Raw genomic sequence first — 17,210 nt, forward strand, 5'->3', positions numbered from 1 at the left:
ACAACATGATCCTTATGTATTGAGAGGCAGAGTTTTGACATCTCTTGACAGTTTGTGCTCACTGAGATCACATAGAATTTAAGGCTTTTGACCTCAGGCTGGATGAGCATCATGTGAAACATAATTCAGCGATAGCTAACGGATCAATTGCTGCAGCGAGTTAGAGCAAGGTCTGTGTTCTTTAGTTAAGGTGATTTTATTTCCTTTGATAAATGCATTTTCCTGAAGACAACTGTTTTTCTCATTAAGCCTCGGGTCGGTCGTATGTTGTTGATCCCGCTACATCTCAACTTGATCTCGCTACATCTCAGCCCCTGCATCCCTATTATCCCTCTTTTTTTGGCATCTTCCTATTAACTATACTCCAACAGACGATGATCTCATTTATCTTTTGCCGGAGATGCTCCAGCTGACCGCTGCTTCATTGGCCCGTACGACAAGTTCTGTTTGATAAAGTCACAAGACACTTCTCACGCCAAATATTGACAACGCTACGATGGCAAAGGTTTGTACAAAGCTTTAATAGTTTAAACAGCTTTTGTTTATTAGCAAAACCACCGAAGGGTAAAAAATATAAAAAAAAACAGTAACATTTCAAATTGTCACATAACATAATTAAAAAATATAGATAATACTTATATAGATATATATATATATAAAGGTCTGTTTGAATTTCAAATACAAAGAACTGCCAGAAATGGCTTTTAAATACAATAAGCTATAGAAAAATATATATACGTTCTTTACAGAAGACGTTTTATATTACATATATACAGAGGCTGACATGGTATAACACGGCTGGGTTTACCCTGTGGGTTTAATGACCTCATTTGCTGGGAGGTTGCCAGTTACGAAATACTTGGCTGAAGTCTTATTGTTATGGGAGTGCTATTCCCTGTATACACAGGAATGCAGGGACTTTAATAGTTTATACCACTTTATGCAAATGGAAAAAGCTGTAACAGGACCGCCGCATCAAAAGAATATACAAAATAGATTTGCATTAGCAATGAATAAACATGACATATGTGTTCAGTGACGCAGCCACCAATAGACAATCAATATTAAACTGGAAAGCATGTAGGTCGGACTGCAATGTGCAATTGGATAATAATAGTATAATGATACACTTCATTAGCCAGATAGCATATATAGCGGCAAAGGTAGAAAAATAAAAGACCCCTGGTTTTCCAGGAATAAGCTATTTGTCTATAGATCTCATTTACTAAACGTTATTGGTGCCTCCTTTCTCCCTTCACCACTGTATGTTGTATCATTATACTAATAGTATATGCTGCATGATTCAGGGCAGTATTTTGAACTGCACACAAGTCCATATGCGGCCGGATCTCGCGCCTTTTAGCAAACTGCACATCCACCGCAGCTGACAATGCAGGTTACAGCGGCTACAATTTTCATTTGCATCTTATGCCCCGAGCATAGGGTAGGTGTAAGTGCCATTACTAGTGATAACAGAGCGCTGGAGGTCATGCTGCCATATAGGTGCGTCCAGCTCATAATACAGGAGGGTATTTACATAGGACTTCCGGTCGCTGATTCAGAGGTGGATGCTATTGCAGCAGACATTGCGATTTTTCTGTGGCAGTAATATACGAATGCTAGTTTCAGCCTTCTACTTCTGTACTAGTGTGCACCGGACAGTGCAAGCCTTGGGGCACCCACTTTCAATGCCAGTGGATGGTGTAATTATGACGGTGGTTCTGAACAATCCACCATCTGCGCGTCATCGCGTTCGCTACCAACACTTTGACCAGTCTATGGCACATGCTGTATCTACTTCCCAACTCTGGCTAAACATGGCCTCCGTGGCTGTGGCACTGTGTCTTAGAACACAGCCAGTTGCATAGACACGCCCGTAACACTCCCAAAACACGGCAATGAGACGGCCATTTTTGCGTTGGCTTCAGACCACCCTTCAGTCACCAGCCAGGAACGCCCATGGTTTTGGTTCGTCGTTCCTAATACCAGTGATCCCCTACACAAAAGCGTTCACTCAGTGGAGCAAATGTACCGTTGGGATTTTTTTATTTTTTCGCATGCGCAGTAGCAAATTATCGCTAACATCAGGATTGCGTCCACCTTTAAATCAGGCCCTGTGTGCGAATCGGAAAATAATACAGTGTACGGCTGCTATGTAATAGCACATTGCATTTCTATGTGCATACATACATACATGTTTAGCATTTAATGCACATTGGTGCATATTTTATTGCGCTGGTTTGTGTTACCACTTTTTCCATTTGGATATTTCTGAGCTACCCTAGACGGCGTTTATTATAATGCGCACCTCTAGCTAATGTGATTGTAATTATATATATATTTGTGTGCCTCCCTAGCGACATCTTTCCTTGCACCATTTTATGGCCATTAAGTGATAGAAGTGCCATGCACTCTTTACTAGAACATTAAGCGAGACAGGACTAAGTGCCCATACCCTTTAGTGCCATTTAAAGCCCCATTTAGAGTACAGTTCTATGACAGATGTTTGGAGACTTCCCTGGCCACAGCCATTACTGCTCCTGAGTCTTCGTTTGCTTGTGCTCTCTTGGTGATTAAAGTGTAGCTTGGTGGACTGCCAGGTTTATTAATTAGGCTGTACTTGTGGGCTGAGGACTCTTCTCTCCTGCCAGCACCGGCGGGAATGTCAATGAGTCAATTTGGTCACAGATTCGTCAGTCTGTACTAACTGTGGTGAGTGATAGCGGCAGCCAGCTCAGTCGCTTACATGCCTCATTTTGGTGTTTGCTCCACGGCTGAATATTCTGCTTCAGAGACCTTAGAGGAGTCAATCAGCTTGGTAAGCCCAGTCTTGGAGGAGTACCGGAATATAAAAGCCTTCATTATCTCATAGCGGTAGTTCCGGTGGATGAAACTGTATAAGATTGGGTTGATGCAGCAGTGGAGGAGTGAGTAACACTGAGTAATGTGAAGACCGGCATAGAGGAAATTATCAAGTAGGCAGCTGAATGGCAACAACTGTAGGAAGGACAAGACGTCCACCAACACCATGGCATGGTATGGTAACCAACACACCATAAATACCATAACATAAGAAACAATTAGCCTTCCACTGATTCTTCGCTCTTGGTCTCCAGCTGAAGATGTGGAGGAGGATGACGAAGATGACAAAGTCCAAGCTAGTAGGCAATAGAAGACTGCAATGACTGTGAACGGAACGATGAATCCCAACACGATGGAAAGAATTTCCATTCCTAACAGCCACTCTTTGAAGGTGTCCTCTGGGTACATGGAACGACAGTAGGTCTCATTGGTAACCGGTGAAGACACTGTTTTTAAGTAGTACGTGTCCGGGAGTGAGACGGCAAACGCAACAAGCCAGACAAGTACGCAAACCAGGCGACGTATTATCTTTCTCTTCTGTTTACCGACAGCTCCGCGCAGCGACACCGACAAATAGCGATCGACGCTCATGCAGGTAAGGAAGAAGATGCTGCTGTAGAGGTTGATGGAGAAGACGAGGTGGGTCACTTTGCAGGTCATCTCACCCATTGGCCACTGGTTATGCTGGACTAACGACACTACCCAGACCGGCAGAGTGAGAAGCACGCATAGGTCAGCCACGGCCAGATTGAAGATGTACAGGTGGGTTTCGTACCCGGTAGACTTGGATTGCAGGTTGAGCCAAATGACTACAGAGTTGGCCAAAAGTCCCATCACAAAGATGAAGATGTAGACGATAGCAAGAGTGTACAACAGAGCGCTTTTGTTCAAGGTATTGGAACATGATAAGGACTCCAGGATAATACAGTCCCCAGATGAGCAGCTGATGTTTAGATCGCTGGAGTTAATGCTCTCCATATAGTCCATAGCGGCAGCAAAATCCGCGGCACTCATTTGTGCGGAGCGTTAGTAGGACACAACCTGCTGGGAAAAAGAAAAAAAATCAAACATTAATGCGATAAATAGATATTGCAAGACATGAATGCAACATCAATTACACTTGACTAAAACACTGTCATATATTATCCAACCAATAGGTCATATAGTGTATTTTCCGGCATAGTAACAATAACGAAGATTCTTCTGATATTACGGACAACTGCATTACCATTCACTTCGTATATATAAAATGTGTTTCCTTATCTATATGGAAATTGGTGGCAGTAAATCACACAAGGAAAAGACGCCCAGAAATAATGAAAAGACACCCAGAAATGTACTGAGACGTAGGCACTGTGCCTCACCAGTTGTGATGGAACTGCAAATCCCAGCATGCCTTGCCAGCAAGAAGCTTGCATTGGCTGTGCAGCCCATGACAGCGTTCACAGACATATCGCTGGTACACACTGGCCGACGGGCACACGCTATATATTGGCCAATCAATTGATCGGCCAATATATCTGCCAGTGTGTACCCAGCATAACAGGGGTATATTTACTAAACTGCAGGTTTATAGAAGTTGAGTTGTTGCCCATAGCATCAAATCAGATTCTAGCTATTATCTTCTAGAAGGTGCTAGATAAATAAGTAGAATATGATTGGTAGCTAGGGGCAACATCTGCACTTCCATAAACCCGCACTTTAGTAAATATCTTCCCTCTATACCTTCATTTGTAACCCATGCTCCCAAGACAGAATACTCCTACACTATTTCTTTTTAATCAGCCTTCTTAACTATTTCAAGACTGCATAACTTAAGGGAACTACTCCTAAATCAGCAACTGGAAATCAGACTAAAATAACCCCGGATCTGTTTTTCTTTTTACACGCGCCCTTTGATGGCTAAATGGCCTCTAACCACATGTGCATCAGCCCCCTAACAAGAAACACATGTGACACACAGCAAGTGAGGAAGAAGGACATGCCGTGCCGTGATTAATGGGTTAATGTCTGTACTAAGTGCTAAAAGACATACTAACCATGCAGTTGTGACACAGCAGGCTCTGGCAGTGGCTCTGATATACCTGTTCTAGCTGTGACACTGACCTGGTTTCCTCAGTCTGCCAGTCACCAGCATGGATCATTATAAATGCTGTAGCAACGTTAGGGCTAGTTTGGCACCTGTGCTGTAGCAGAATCCCGCACGCTGTTAGTAAAGGAATAAAATATGGTTCTGGTTTAGCGATGGACGCAAATCCCGTTGCGAGTGAGACACCCACCGGCGGCTTCCCAAATCAAAGTGCTTGACTACAAAGTCGCAGCATCGGACTCAGATCAGTCAACTTTTTTATATTCTGAGTAATCCTACGGCTGCAAGGACGCCGGAGCCTTCGCAACTGCATACGGGATCGTAGTCGCAGGCTGGGACGCTCCCCGAAAACGCCTGTGTTTGAGCCACACCCTTCCATTATCACCCACAAAAGGTCCCCGGCTGCTCATCGCTTTGCAAATAAACCCTCCCTGTGACCTTCATCGCAAGATCATCACAGCACATTCGCAGTGAGACTCCAATGCCTGCGCAGTAGAATAAACCTCGGGCAATCGTGTAAACATCGGAATTGCGTCCATCTCTGAATCAGGCCCTAAAAATATTTATATTATATATATATATATACACTTGTATGAGTAAAACCACAATAAATATTACTGACCTCATCTATAGGCCGGGATGTACTAAAGGAAAAATGCGGTAAAAACCCAGACGCTTCGCCGCCCAGCGCTGGCTCTAACTCGCTTGCTCTCCATGGTCACCGGCCCGCGCCCCTCCTGGGTCCTCCTCCTTCTAATCTTCTTCCAGGTGCAGTGAGGAAGAGGAGGAGCCTGGGACTTCCTGCACATGTGACCAGCAGGAAGCTCCCGGGGCTCGGAGGGGGAGGGGTCCCACAGAGACCCCGTCACCCGGCGTTGGCTGCTTCACAAAGGGCAACTCTTATTGCAAGAGCTGCCCTTTGCGATACTAATCGCATATGTTAGTACATATGCGATTAGTAAGGTTGTGGTGACTGGCAGAATGGTCACCGCAACCTTAGTACATCCCGGCCATAGTGAGAAGCAAACGAAGCTAATTGCTCTACAAACGTACAAATGCCTGTTCTTACATCTGGGGAATGTGATTATGCACAAATGACTCTAATACTGGGCCCTATATCTCTAAGGCTGTAATATGTCATTTAGCCACTGATCTCACTGATGATCAGATACGTGTACCCTGTGGATTAGGACATGAAAGTGGATGTGATATCCTAAAAATAACAGATTAGGAGAGACAGCGAATATATATCCACATCACCTCTCTGCACACATACAATGGAAGCAGACACCCTCCCTAACCTAACATGCACACAATTGGCTATTAGTCTTAAGACCATGAAAGGGGTTTCTTCTAATTAGAGATCATTGTCTGGGAGGGTTAATTACATTGCATCAAAGACTACAGGAAAAGCTTGCGGACACACTGTAACAACAGCTACATACATTCCACCATCCTGCTTATAGAGCTAGGGGACTTTGTGACTGTAATATTTGACCTTGTGCATGACGTAGTTATGAATCTCCCACATTTAATGAAGGCTGTGTATGCTCGGCTATAGGGTGTGCGCAGTGTGAAAACTTGAATGATCCATCTGCAAAATGGATAGTGTAATTGTTAGTATTGCTGCCTCATTGCACTGAGGCCCTGATTCAGAGCCGAACGCTCTGACCAGAGCGCTCGCTCTGAATCAGGGCCCTCCTCCATGAAAATGGAGCGTCCTCCTGGACGCTCGCATAGCTGTGGGTGACCACCCACAGCTTATGCGAGCATCCATGATGATGGTCGCGATGGTCAAGACCATCGCGACCATCGGGCTTGCGACAGAGACCCTGCGGCAGGGTCTCACTGCCGCAAGCCCTGGAGTGATTTTGGCTCTATCAGAGCCAAAATCACTCCAACTGACATCACTAGTGATGTCAGTGGGGCCGGCTTCAGACGGTAGGCGTTCCTCCGTCTGGCAGGCACGCCCACCAAGGGGGGCGTGCTGTTAATCAACATCGACAGCACGCCCCCTTTGGTGCGAGACCCGGAGCGACGGTGAGCCCGTCGCTATCCGGGTCTTGCGCATGCGCACGACGGAGCTCCCTCCATCGTGCGCATGCGCAGTGGGGCAACATCGACCCGCTTGCGAGCGTCCTGCGCTCGCGAGCGGGTCTGAATGACCCCCTGAGGTCTTGGGTTTGATTCCCAAAATGCACCTAACTATGTGGAGCTTGTATATTCTCCCAGTGCTTGCGTGAGTGCTCCGGTTTCCTCCAACAATCCAAAAATACATTGGTAGGTTAATTGGCTACTAAAAGAAAAGGTATCCCATGTTTGTATGTGCGTACATGTGGTGGGGAATATAGATTGTAAGCTCCACTGTAAGATTGTAAGCAGAATATGCATGTGTTATAAAAATATATACACAGGGAATGCCCACCTAAATATGCCACCACCACCCCTCGGATCTTGTTTAAGTATCAAAAATCATGTTTTTGAATGTGGGGCACAGTTGGACCCATTTGAGCACTACTCCAGTCTGAGCATGTAAATTTTGGGACACTATAGCATGTAAATTTTGGTCCAGCAAATCCATGTGCTTTCTGTAAAGCAAATGGAACAATACAATAGTAACAATTGTTTATAATAATTGGGGGATCTGCAGTTTCTGCAGCAAAAGCCTTTTTCCCTAGACGATGATAAACAGATCACTGCACACTGGAACATTAACTTCTCTTCAGACAAAAAACAACATATGGGACTGGGTGGGATGTGAGCCCCAGCTCAGAAAGGTTAAAAGCAGAGGACAGATTTTCACACTACCCCTCTAAATCTCTTACCTACCACACTGCCTGCTGATACAAGCAGCAACCCTGGCAAACCTAGCAGCTTCTCCTGTACGATCACTGTCAGGGGTCCATTCTAGCTCTGCATCCTGAGGCAAGGAAGAATTGCTGACAGCTTTGTGTGACTACACGATGGTTCAATGTCTCCGAAGTGACCCCTGTGCGCTCTACACATTCATGTGTTCAGCTACAGTTATCAACTGGGCTTTAAAGCTGTGCAGTTGCGTTGGCCAGCATGGACAAGGCACTCCAAGTTCCTGTAAGCATCAGTGGGCTCGATTCAATTCAGTGCGATGCTAAATAGCCCCGGGAGGGAGCTCCAAACTATTCAATTCAGCGAGCTGGTTGGTCTGACTGAAGGATTTCTACCCCCCTGAGGGAGCGAGGAGAGATCCAACAAAACTGCCAGCCGCGAGGCTGTTTTCCGGCTTAGCCCTGCACTAACAGCCTCACGGCCGGCACTTTAGTCGGAGGATGCCAGTTAGGCTGTGGGAAACATTGAAGTAAGTTTGTAAGGGTAGCATTAAGCTAACCATACACCGCAGCCTACCGGTCAACAGGGACAAGGGAAGAGCCGGCTGCCCATAGCTGGAGGGCCTCCACACACTGAAGTTTCCTGGACGATGGTTGAGTGGATATCACAGGTTTGAAAGCAAAATTGAACGATCCAGTTTTTCAGCCATTTTCTGGCTGCAAACATTCATCGTTCAATACCATATCCTGGATGATAATCGTTGAAACCAGTCATTTAGTTGACTGGCGTGCATGATTATTGTGCAGTTTATGGCCAGCTTTAGGCAAAAGAATGGATGTTAGGGTTAGGCTGCATGAAAGAGTAAGTGATAGGCTGTGGTTCAGCCAAGGGATAGGGTTAGGCTGCATGGAAACGATAAACTGTGGAAGAGGTTACCGGTAGGGTTAGGCTAGAAGGGAGAGTAAGCAATAGGCTGTGGGGTAGATAAGGTTTAGGGTTAGGAAGCATGGGAAAGTGATAGGCTGTAGGAGAGGTTGGCAGTAGGATTAGGCTGCATGAGAGAGTGATAGGCTGTGGGAGAGGTTAGCCATAGAGTTAGACTGCATAGGAGAGTAAGTGATAGGCTGTGGGAGAGGTTAAAGGTAGGGTTGGGCTGCATCTGAGAGCAAGCAATAAACTGTGGACGAGGTTAGCAGTAGGGTTAGGCTGCATGAGAGAGTGATAGGCTGTGGAAGAGGTTGGCGGTAGGGTTACGCTACATGGGAGAGTAAGCTATAGGTTGCGGGAGAGGTTAGCTGTAGGGTTAGGCTGCATGGGAGAGGAAGCGATAGGCTGTGGGAGAGGTTAGGTGTAGGGTTAGGCTGCATGGGAGAGGAAGCGATAGGCTGTGGGAGAGGTTAGGCGTAGGGTTAGGCTGCATGGAAGAGTAAGCAATAGGCTGTGGGAGAGGTTAGCGGTAAGGTTAGGCTGCATCTGAGAGTAAGCGATAGGCTGTGGAAGAGGTTGGCGGTAAGGTTAGGCTGCATGAGAGAGTGATAGGCTGTGGGAGAGGTTAGCAGTGGGGTTAGGCTGCATGAGAGAGTGATAGGCTGTGGGAGAGGTTAGGCGCAGGATTAGGCTGCATGAGAGAGTGATAGGCTGTGGGAGAGGTTAGCGGTAGGGTTTGGCTGCATGAGAGTGATAGGCTGTGGGAGAGGTTAGCGGTAGGGTTTGGCTGCATGAGAGTGATAGGCTGTGGGAGTTATATAAATGCTACAGTAAGACAATAACTATGTTTTGTATATATATATATATATATATATAAATAAGGACTAAATCACCGCCATGCTGCATATGCTCCCTGAGACCACTTTGATAGTGCCTTGATTTGTATCAGGCGCACTACATCCTGCCGCCATGGACAGTCATCCTGAAGGCAAATGCTATCACAATAATAGCTGGGGCTGTAGGACAGAGTGAGACAGAGGGTGTGGAACACTGAAGTGAACCCTATTGTGGATGTTTTAGTGTTATAGAACTATTACAATGTAAAACAAAGGGATGAGAGAGAGAGTACAATCTATGGCATTATAGCTGTATGTGCCTGACTCTGCCAGTGGAAAGCAAACACCTGTGTACAAAACAACTTTAAATAAATAGTTACACTATTAATTACATTGTCACATGTGCCAGCACTGACAATGGGGATTTGCAGCAGGGTTACCAGGTTCTCTGGTAACCCAACTCCTTAGCACTTCAGGACAATGAGGCCGGGGTTATGATTAGTTTTAGGGACAAAAGAAAGCTGATCTGAATGAAACAGCAAGGTATGATCAAATTGTGTGAGTTACCTTCAAATGAGGCCCGGATAAACAGGTTTATACAAATTAGATTAGGTAAAGATTATTGTTTTGTCGGATTACTGTCGCCCTGGACATCACAAAGGATCCTGGGAGTTTATCACAGTAGGAAGCAGTGAGTAATGTGGGTGAGCTGGATTTTTATTTGTTTGTACACAATGAGGGGGCCTCTGTCATGTCACAGCAATATTCTTTACTGGGAAAACTAGCCACCTGCTAGTCTACTTACATACGGGCATTAACATTTTTTTGTGTTTCAGATGCATTTCTAATGCGATTTAAGTGCTTGTAAATGGATTTGAAGATAAAAATACTCGTACTAAAGGCTAGAGCGCACAGTTGTGTTTTTTTGGAACGCTTCATCTCCTGTTTCGGTGTATCTGGTACGCTTCAGAACAATTGAAGACATTAATTTGTTTAAACGGGAGTGTATTGCAAACACAAAGCAAGGCGGCTAATAGATGCTTTTCCACGTGTTTGGTTCAAGACAATAACTTCCTGTTTTGCAAAGAGACATATACAAAAATATGCAAACTGAGCACACTTCTAGATGCATGTAAACACATACATAGATGAAGAGTGATTTTTGTGTGTTTTAACGGGTAAAAACAAACAAACAAACAACTGCGCCAAATGAACAACGCGTAGAGGCATCGTAACACATACATAAACACTATGCGGTCAGCATGCGTGTTCAATTGCGTTGTAACATGCCATAAAAACACACTGCAAAATGCCAGGGTGTACATAGCCCCCCAAAAAAGTGAAGCTGGATGTTACAGTAAATATGTTCTTTGTTTAAAAAAAAATAAGATGATATTATGATATAAACAAAACAAAGTATTACAATAATGTACTCTCTTTTTATACCACTCCCATTATAAGGCCCCTTCACTCACTAAGGGACATATTCAATTAGACGCACAGAGTCCCGTACTTTTTGAATCCCGGACTTTTCGACGACATCGCTGGTTTTCCATGCGAAAAAGTATCGCGTGCGTCACCGCTTATCCCTGTATTCAATTAGAAATCGTCGAAAACGGTACCCGGCAAAACGGAAACAGGCGAAAAGTGCTGTCAGATTTGGGGAAATCAGCTTGACACCCCCCAAAAGATGCACTAACATTGGGGATCATGATAGATGAATAGCCCTGCTGAAGCTATTTGGGGTACTTAAATGCTCTTATTAGCTGCTAATTAGCGTCTTTGCAGAAGTGGTGAAGAATAGCATTTAGCTGTTTTTTGGAGAAAATAACTAGTCCCAGCAAATTTGAGGTACATGAAAATTGGTGCAAGCATGGTTAAAAATCTCAAAAGTAAGGTTTTAAAAAACGTGAAAAACGCACCTTCAGCAAGCACCTGCAATAAAAAGAAAAACCTCCCCCATACTTACAGACCCCCCCCAAAGTCTATTTCGCTAGTTTTTAAGTTTGTACCCCAACTTTGTACTTTTTCGCCCCCTTTTTCAAAGTCATTTTTGTGGGGTGTTCTTTTAATTTTTTTAGAATTTTTTGGACGCAGTTTACCTTTGGGGACCTGTCCTAACAGTGCAGCTTGGTTTCCCCACCTTTGCACCCCAAAACCGCAATTCTGCACTTTTTTTCGACAGCTATTCATAAGCGAAACTTTTCCACCGAGTACACTGCATTGCGTTTCCACACCAGCGAAAAGTCGCCACAATTGAATACCGGGATAAGTTTCCGCTGGCGAAATGACTTTACCGGCGAAACTTTCTCACTGAAAATGGCTTTTCGCCGCTAATCGAATACTGCCCTAAGTCTATTCTCTGCACAAAACAACATTAAAATGTAGGTATATGTGTGGAGTTTGTATGTTCTTGCTGTGTTTGCAAAGGTCTCCTGGTTTGCTCCCACACTGTAAAAAACATACTGGCAGCTTGACTGGTTTCTGACAAAAAAATAAATAAAAAAATAACCTGAGCGCATTTGTTTGTGTATGTACACAGGGTGCTGAATATAGATTGTAAGCTCCACTGAGACGGGGACTGATGTGAGGAAATATTCTCTGTAAAGTGCTATGGAATAGGCGTGAGCTATATAAATAACTGTTAATAATTTTTAGAACATAGTATGTCATATTATATAACACCTCCTTCAAATAACTCGCACATGACTCATTTAAAAAAATCCCGTTAACATGTTACTGTAGATTCTCCACACGGTTCCACGGCCCCCCTCCTCCTCATCACACTTCCACAGCCCCCCCTCCTCATCACACTTCCACAGTGCTGGCAATTCTGAAATGTCAGAAAATGCCCTTTAGAAATGATCCTCCCGAAACTAGGGTAATAAGGCTCCCTGGTGAGGTCTTTCTTCCATCCAGCTCATAGAAACCCAGCAGCTATTCTCTGTCCTGCCCCCTGCTGTCTCCCTCTCACACACCCTCTCATTTCATCCCTTTCTTCATCAGCCGTCATCCCTGCCTCTCCCCTTTCGCATTCCTTTTTTTCCCTGTTAGTTTCCTTCCAGCTTCTAAAGCCAAACTCAATCTCCTTTCTCATTTTTCATAAATCTCTCTGTTCTTTGAAGGTGGAAATTGACCTTGTCAAATTGATTAAGCCGGCGAGTTTGTTTCAGGCCTGAAAGTTCAGCCGTGAATTAATAACAGTTTTCATTTTAATGAAATTACGTTTGGATATAGATTATTATTATTATTATTTTTAATCAAAACTGCTATGTAATTAGGTGCAATACTTAAAACAGCTCCTATACCCCACTTAGTGCTCCTATCACATCCACCATTGTTATATACTCCGTCAGAGCAGTTTAATTCTGTGCCTCCACAGGAGCTAGCTGGGTGACTGATCCGTCTGGAATTATTTAGTACTTAACTAAGTTCATTCTTGTGGATACTGTACAAAGCGAGCCCTGGTGCCTTGTACTGCGTATCCGAAACTCACAGGTACTTACTGGAAAGTGAATGCAGACCTCAAAACATTGGCCCTCATTCAGAGCCGGACGCAATTAGCGCTCGCTCGTCCTGAAAATAGGGGTGGCTATTCAAATGAACTGTTCGCTGTTTGCGGTCTGTTCACGCCTCTAGGTCTGAACGAGCGAACAAAACTTGCGGTCGTTTTTTGGGAAATTACGCCCCCTGGCCGCTCGCATCCTACGTCATGTCCGCTATTTATTAGATTAATCGAGTACATTGAACAGGGTATGAACTGCTCGCTATTCTTGTGGTCGGTTTTTGCTACCACAATTTTGCGAGCAGTTCTGGCTATAAAATAACCCAGTGACGTGGTTAATGACGCTGCTGTTTTAATTATGCACACCCATAAAACGCCCGTTTTGACCTTTAAGCACGCCTGCGTTCTGATTTCCACTCCCCGTTTTCAAGCACCTTCCCCTGTTACCACCCACATACACCTCATTCTGTCACTCAAGTTAGCAGGCATTCGCTATTTTGCGAGCACATGAATTTCGACCGCACTGACTGGTTCGCGCATGCGTATAACGATCCGTACGCATGCGCAGTTGGCCAAACATCGCTCGGAGTGAACGAGCTGCCGCTTACGAGTGGCTCTGAATCAGGCCCATTATCCATTGTGATGCATCTTACATTCAGAGGATCAGCTTACTCAAGTATTACTGAGCGTGAGTGTATATATTTTCACAGTAATGCTGGGTACACACTGGAGCGACTGGCAATCGTGCAGATGTCCCAGGTGGGACATCACATGATTGCCGATACACATTACAGCGTTGCAATGAAAGACGGAATTATCACTCGTTCCATCCTTCATTAATATGCGATATAATCCGATTGGCCAAGCAGCACGGCCGACTGGACGATATTACACGCGAACGTGGGAGCGCGCAAATCGGGCATACACAATGGTATGTATAATTCAGCATAGTGGTTAGTATTACTGCCTCACAACACTGAGATCTTGGGTTCGACCCCCACCAAGGCCCTATGAATGTGGAGTTTGTATGTTCTCCCCTATGTTTGCATGGGTTTTCATCCGAGCACTCCGATTTCCTCCCAAAAACAAACTGTTAAGTTAAATGAATTCTGACAAAAAATATTAACCCCACTGCATATATGTGTGTGTACTTGTTGAAGGGAAAATAGATTGTAAGCTCCACTGGTTGTCTATAAAGCGCTGCGGTATATGTCAGCGCTATTTGAATAACTATAAGTAAATCATTTTCAGCCTGTTTGTACAGCACCACAGAATATGTTGGCTCTATATATAGATATGTACATGGCCTTAAAGTAAAAAGCTGACTCCCCAATTAGCTTTGCTAACTTTAATATTTTTTTATCAAACTTATGTATTAAGAAAAGTAATTAGGGTGTAAAAGATGATACTGTGGCACCGCCCCTTAAATCTTTAGAGTATCGATTCTGTCTTTCAGATTAGTATAAGAGGGCACAGAGATGGGCAAACTGTCTCACCGTTATCGCCATGAGCTGTAACACTGTTACTAGTAATCAGCCCCTTATATAACCTCGCTAATGCAAGGCTCTTGCTGCACCCCCTAAATATTTACAGTGATAATTCGGTAACTTAATAACCGCTCCCCCCCAACTACTATATAGATGCATACACATGTACAAATAGTATACCTCCCAACCGTCCTGATTTAGGCTGTACAGTCCCTATTTGTGGGCTCTATCCCCCCTCCCCAATCCCGACTGCAATGTCCCAATCCGCCGGACAGTTGAGGAGCCACGCTCCAATCACAAAGCTAAGCTGCGGAGAGTGTATCCTGCGAGCACCTGTAATGGTCTGTGCACCACTAAATGGATAGTAGACTGGAGGGCGGTCCAGCAACCTGTCATAGTCCCGTAATGCATGACCACTGCCCCATTCATTTGCACAGGGGTGGCTGTGCGCACCAGCTTGCCCCGAACCACCATTAGAAAATAGCAATAGGAATGCTCAGTCAATGACAACAGGCAGCTCATTATAAATCTTTATCTACCAAGATAGCCAAGAGACTAAAGGGTTAAAATGCACCAAGTAATAAGGCAAAATCCCCTTTTATTTGCTCTAACTCCTGTTTCCTGTAGTTCAGACCTTTATCACTTCTTTATCACGTAACTGATCCAGGTATGTCAACGTCAGTCCACATTACACCCTGCTCTCCAGCATACGTGCAAGTTCTAAAGAGTGTCACAAAAGTCACAGACAAACAGCCAGATGACAACAGGTAAACACGGTCTTAATAGGACACACATAACACGGTGCTGAGACAACTCACAACACCTGGCTGTGTGAACAGGGAAGTGACAGTGCGTATGGGAACCGAGTTTGTGCCAGATAAATAAAGGCATTATGGGCTGACACCTGTGATCAGGGCCAGTGTATATAGGTGCAAATTGCGCTACCCCTCCAGAAAACACCATTGTATGTGACAGATAATAATTACTCTGAATGTAGCCGCAATTTGCACCACAAAGTACAGTTGTGTGAAAAACATCCTAAAACAAGGGGAAGACAATTTAATGAGAAAGGAATTTCTTTGGCTGCAGTGATAAAGAGTTAAAGAAAAATAACTAATGGCCTGTCTGAGAAGCCATTATCTTTTTTTATGTGTCTTATAATTAACCCATTTACTACAAGAGTGGCAAAGTTCAGGCTGGGGGTACCAATAGGAATACACAGCACAGACTCTCAATGGAAAACAAATGGCTTGAGGGTGATGGAAGTTAACTTCACTATGCAGAGGTCATGCACACAATCACCATATTACACCATGGTGTCATCACAGACAGCATTGTCATATCTGTAGTACCATGGACCACAATGTGCACTTATCTCTGTGAGCAGGAACACACACCTCCAGCCTTAATGCACCGGGACCATGGTTAGCAATCCAACCAGGGTGCTATCTGTGTGGAGTTTGCATGTTCTCTGTTTTGTGTTACGGCCGGTAACATCGCTCATTTTCACTCACACCCCATAAAGTTCTGCCATAAAATTACTGATGCTACTATATTGTATTCCACCGTGAACAATGTGGCGTTACATCGTACAGAATTGAAGCCCCCCTTCTTTTGTCTGTACAACGCTGCAGAATATGGTGGTTCTATATAAATAGAGGCTAGTAATGGGCTATAATGCACAGTTGCGAATCAATATGTGTATCGAAAATCAATTAACTTCCAGAGTTCAGTAGTATAACAGCACAAACTGCATGTGTGTATATATATATATATACACACACACTCTATCTTACAGGATAAGACTACTTCAGGTCAATGTTCCAGTACAGTAAGTATATATGTGAGTATATAATACAGCATTGTGCACAGCGACACAGAGGTAAACTAATGATACATTGCTGGGCAGGACTATGCTGTCAGCTCTGTCCAGGACGGGTTAGGTGTAGAGCGGAGGGATGGGCAGTGACACCCCGGAGAGGGAGCTCGTATAACCCCCCACGTGTTACTACAGCCGGATAGACCATGCACAATACAGCCACATACTCACAAGCACAATAATAGCACTAATAATGATGATAATAATAATAATAATAATAATAATAATAATAATAATATAATCATAATGCACACTGACTGTAAATGCCCCAAGCAGTGAAAAGTTTGGGTCTAACCAGCCAGAAACTTTAATCCCCAACTTTCTAAGTTTCATTGGTCACCTTTTAGTGACAAGTAACATTAACACCTTCACTGTCAAAAGTAAAGTGACAGAAAGTGACATAAGGCTGGGTGGAGTTACATAAGAACCAGGTAATTGTTACCCCTCTGCTTACCCTGGCCGTGGAGTGGGGTGCACAGATGATTGCACAGCGCTCTCTCTCTCTCTCTGTCTGTCTGTCCCCGGTGTGTGAGTGTGTGCCTGTGAGTGAGCTCGTAGTCTCCCAGCGCTGTATATATAAGAGCGCAGCACAGCACCACCAGGGGGAGCTCTCCTGTCTGCGTCCTGCAGGTCTGGGACAGGGATATTTAGGACAGGTACTGTATGGGTCTGGTTGCTGCACTGTGGAGACTCGGGAAGTCCGGCAGAAGTGATATTATGGAGGGAGACGGAGAGGGGACTATAGCATAGTGACAGCAGGCAGAGAAAGTGCACGATAAGGGACCATCCCTTGCTGCTTGCACAGTGAGAGAACAGACAT

General features: G+C 44.5%; 1 protein-coding gene across 2 annotated transcripts; it reads right to left on the reverse strand.

The window, feature by feature from the left end:
- Positions 1-502: 502 nt before the first annotated feature.
- On the reverse strand, positions 503-16,936 carry ACKR3 (atypical chemokine receptor 3). Of its 2 annotated transcripts, none has more exons than XM_088467764.1 (2): positions 16,845-16,936; positions 503-3,906 (listed from the first exon to the last, which is right to left on the reverse strand). In XM_088467764.1, exon 2 carries the CDS (start codon positions 3,874-3,876, stop codon positions 2,752-2,754), a length of 1,125 nt encoding a protein of 374 aa, XP_088323890.1. In that variant the 5' UTR covers positions 3,877-3,906; positions 16,845-16,936; the 3' UTR covers positions 503-2,751. The 2 variants fall into 2 exon arrangements, with proteins under 2 accessions (XP_088323890.1, XP_088323891.1); XM_088467765.1 differs by having other exon boundaries at positions 503-3,903; positions 16,845-16,930.
- Between the last annotated feature and the right edge of the window lie 274 nt (positions 16,937-17,210).

Source organism: Taudactylus pleione, unplaced genomic scaffold (genome assembly GCF_031769625.1).
Source record: "Taudactylus pleione unplaced genomic scaffold, aTauple2 ptg000074l, whole genome shotgun sequence".
Classification (NCBI taxonomy): Eukaryota; Metazoa; Chordata; class Amphibia; order Anura; family Myobatrachidae; genus Taudactylus; species Taudactylus pleione.

What these genes read in the sequence shown, in the direction of transcription:
- ACKR3 (XM_088467764.1), bottom strand. Translation starts at nt 3,876, where the DNA reads ATGAGTGCCGCGGATTTTGCTGCCGCTATGGACTATATGGAGAGCATT.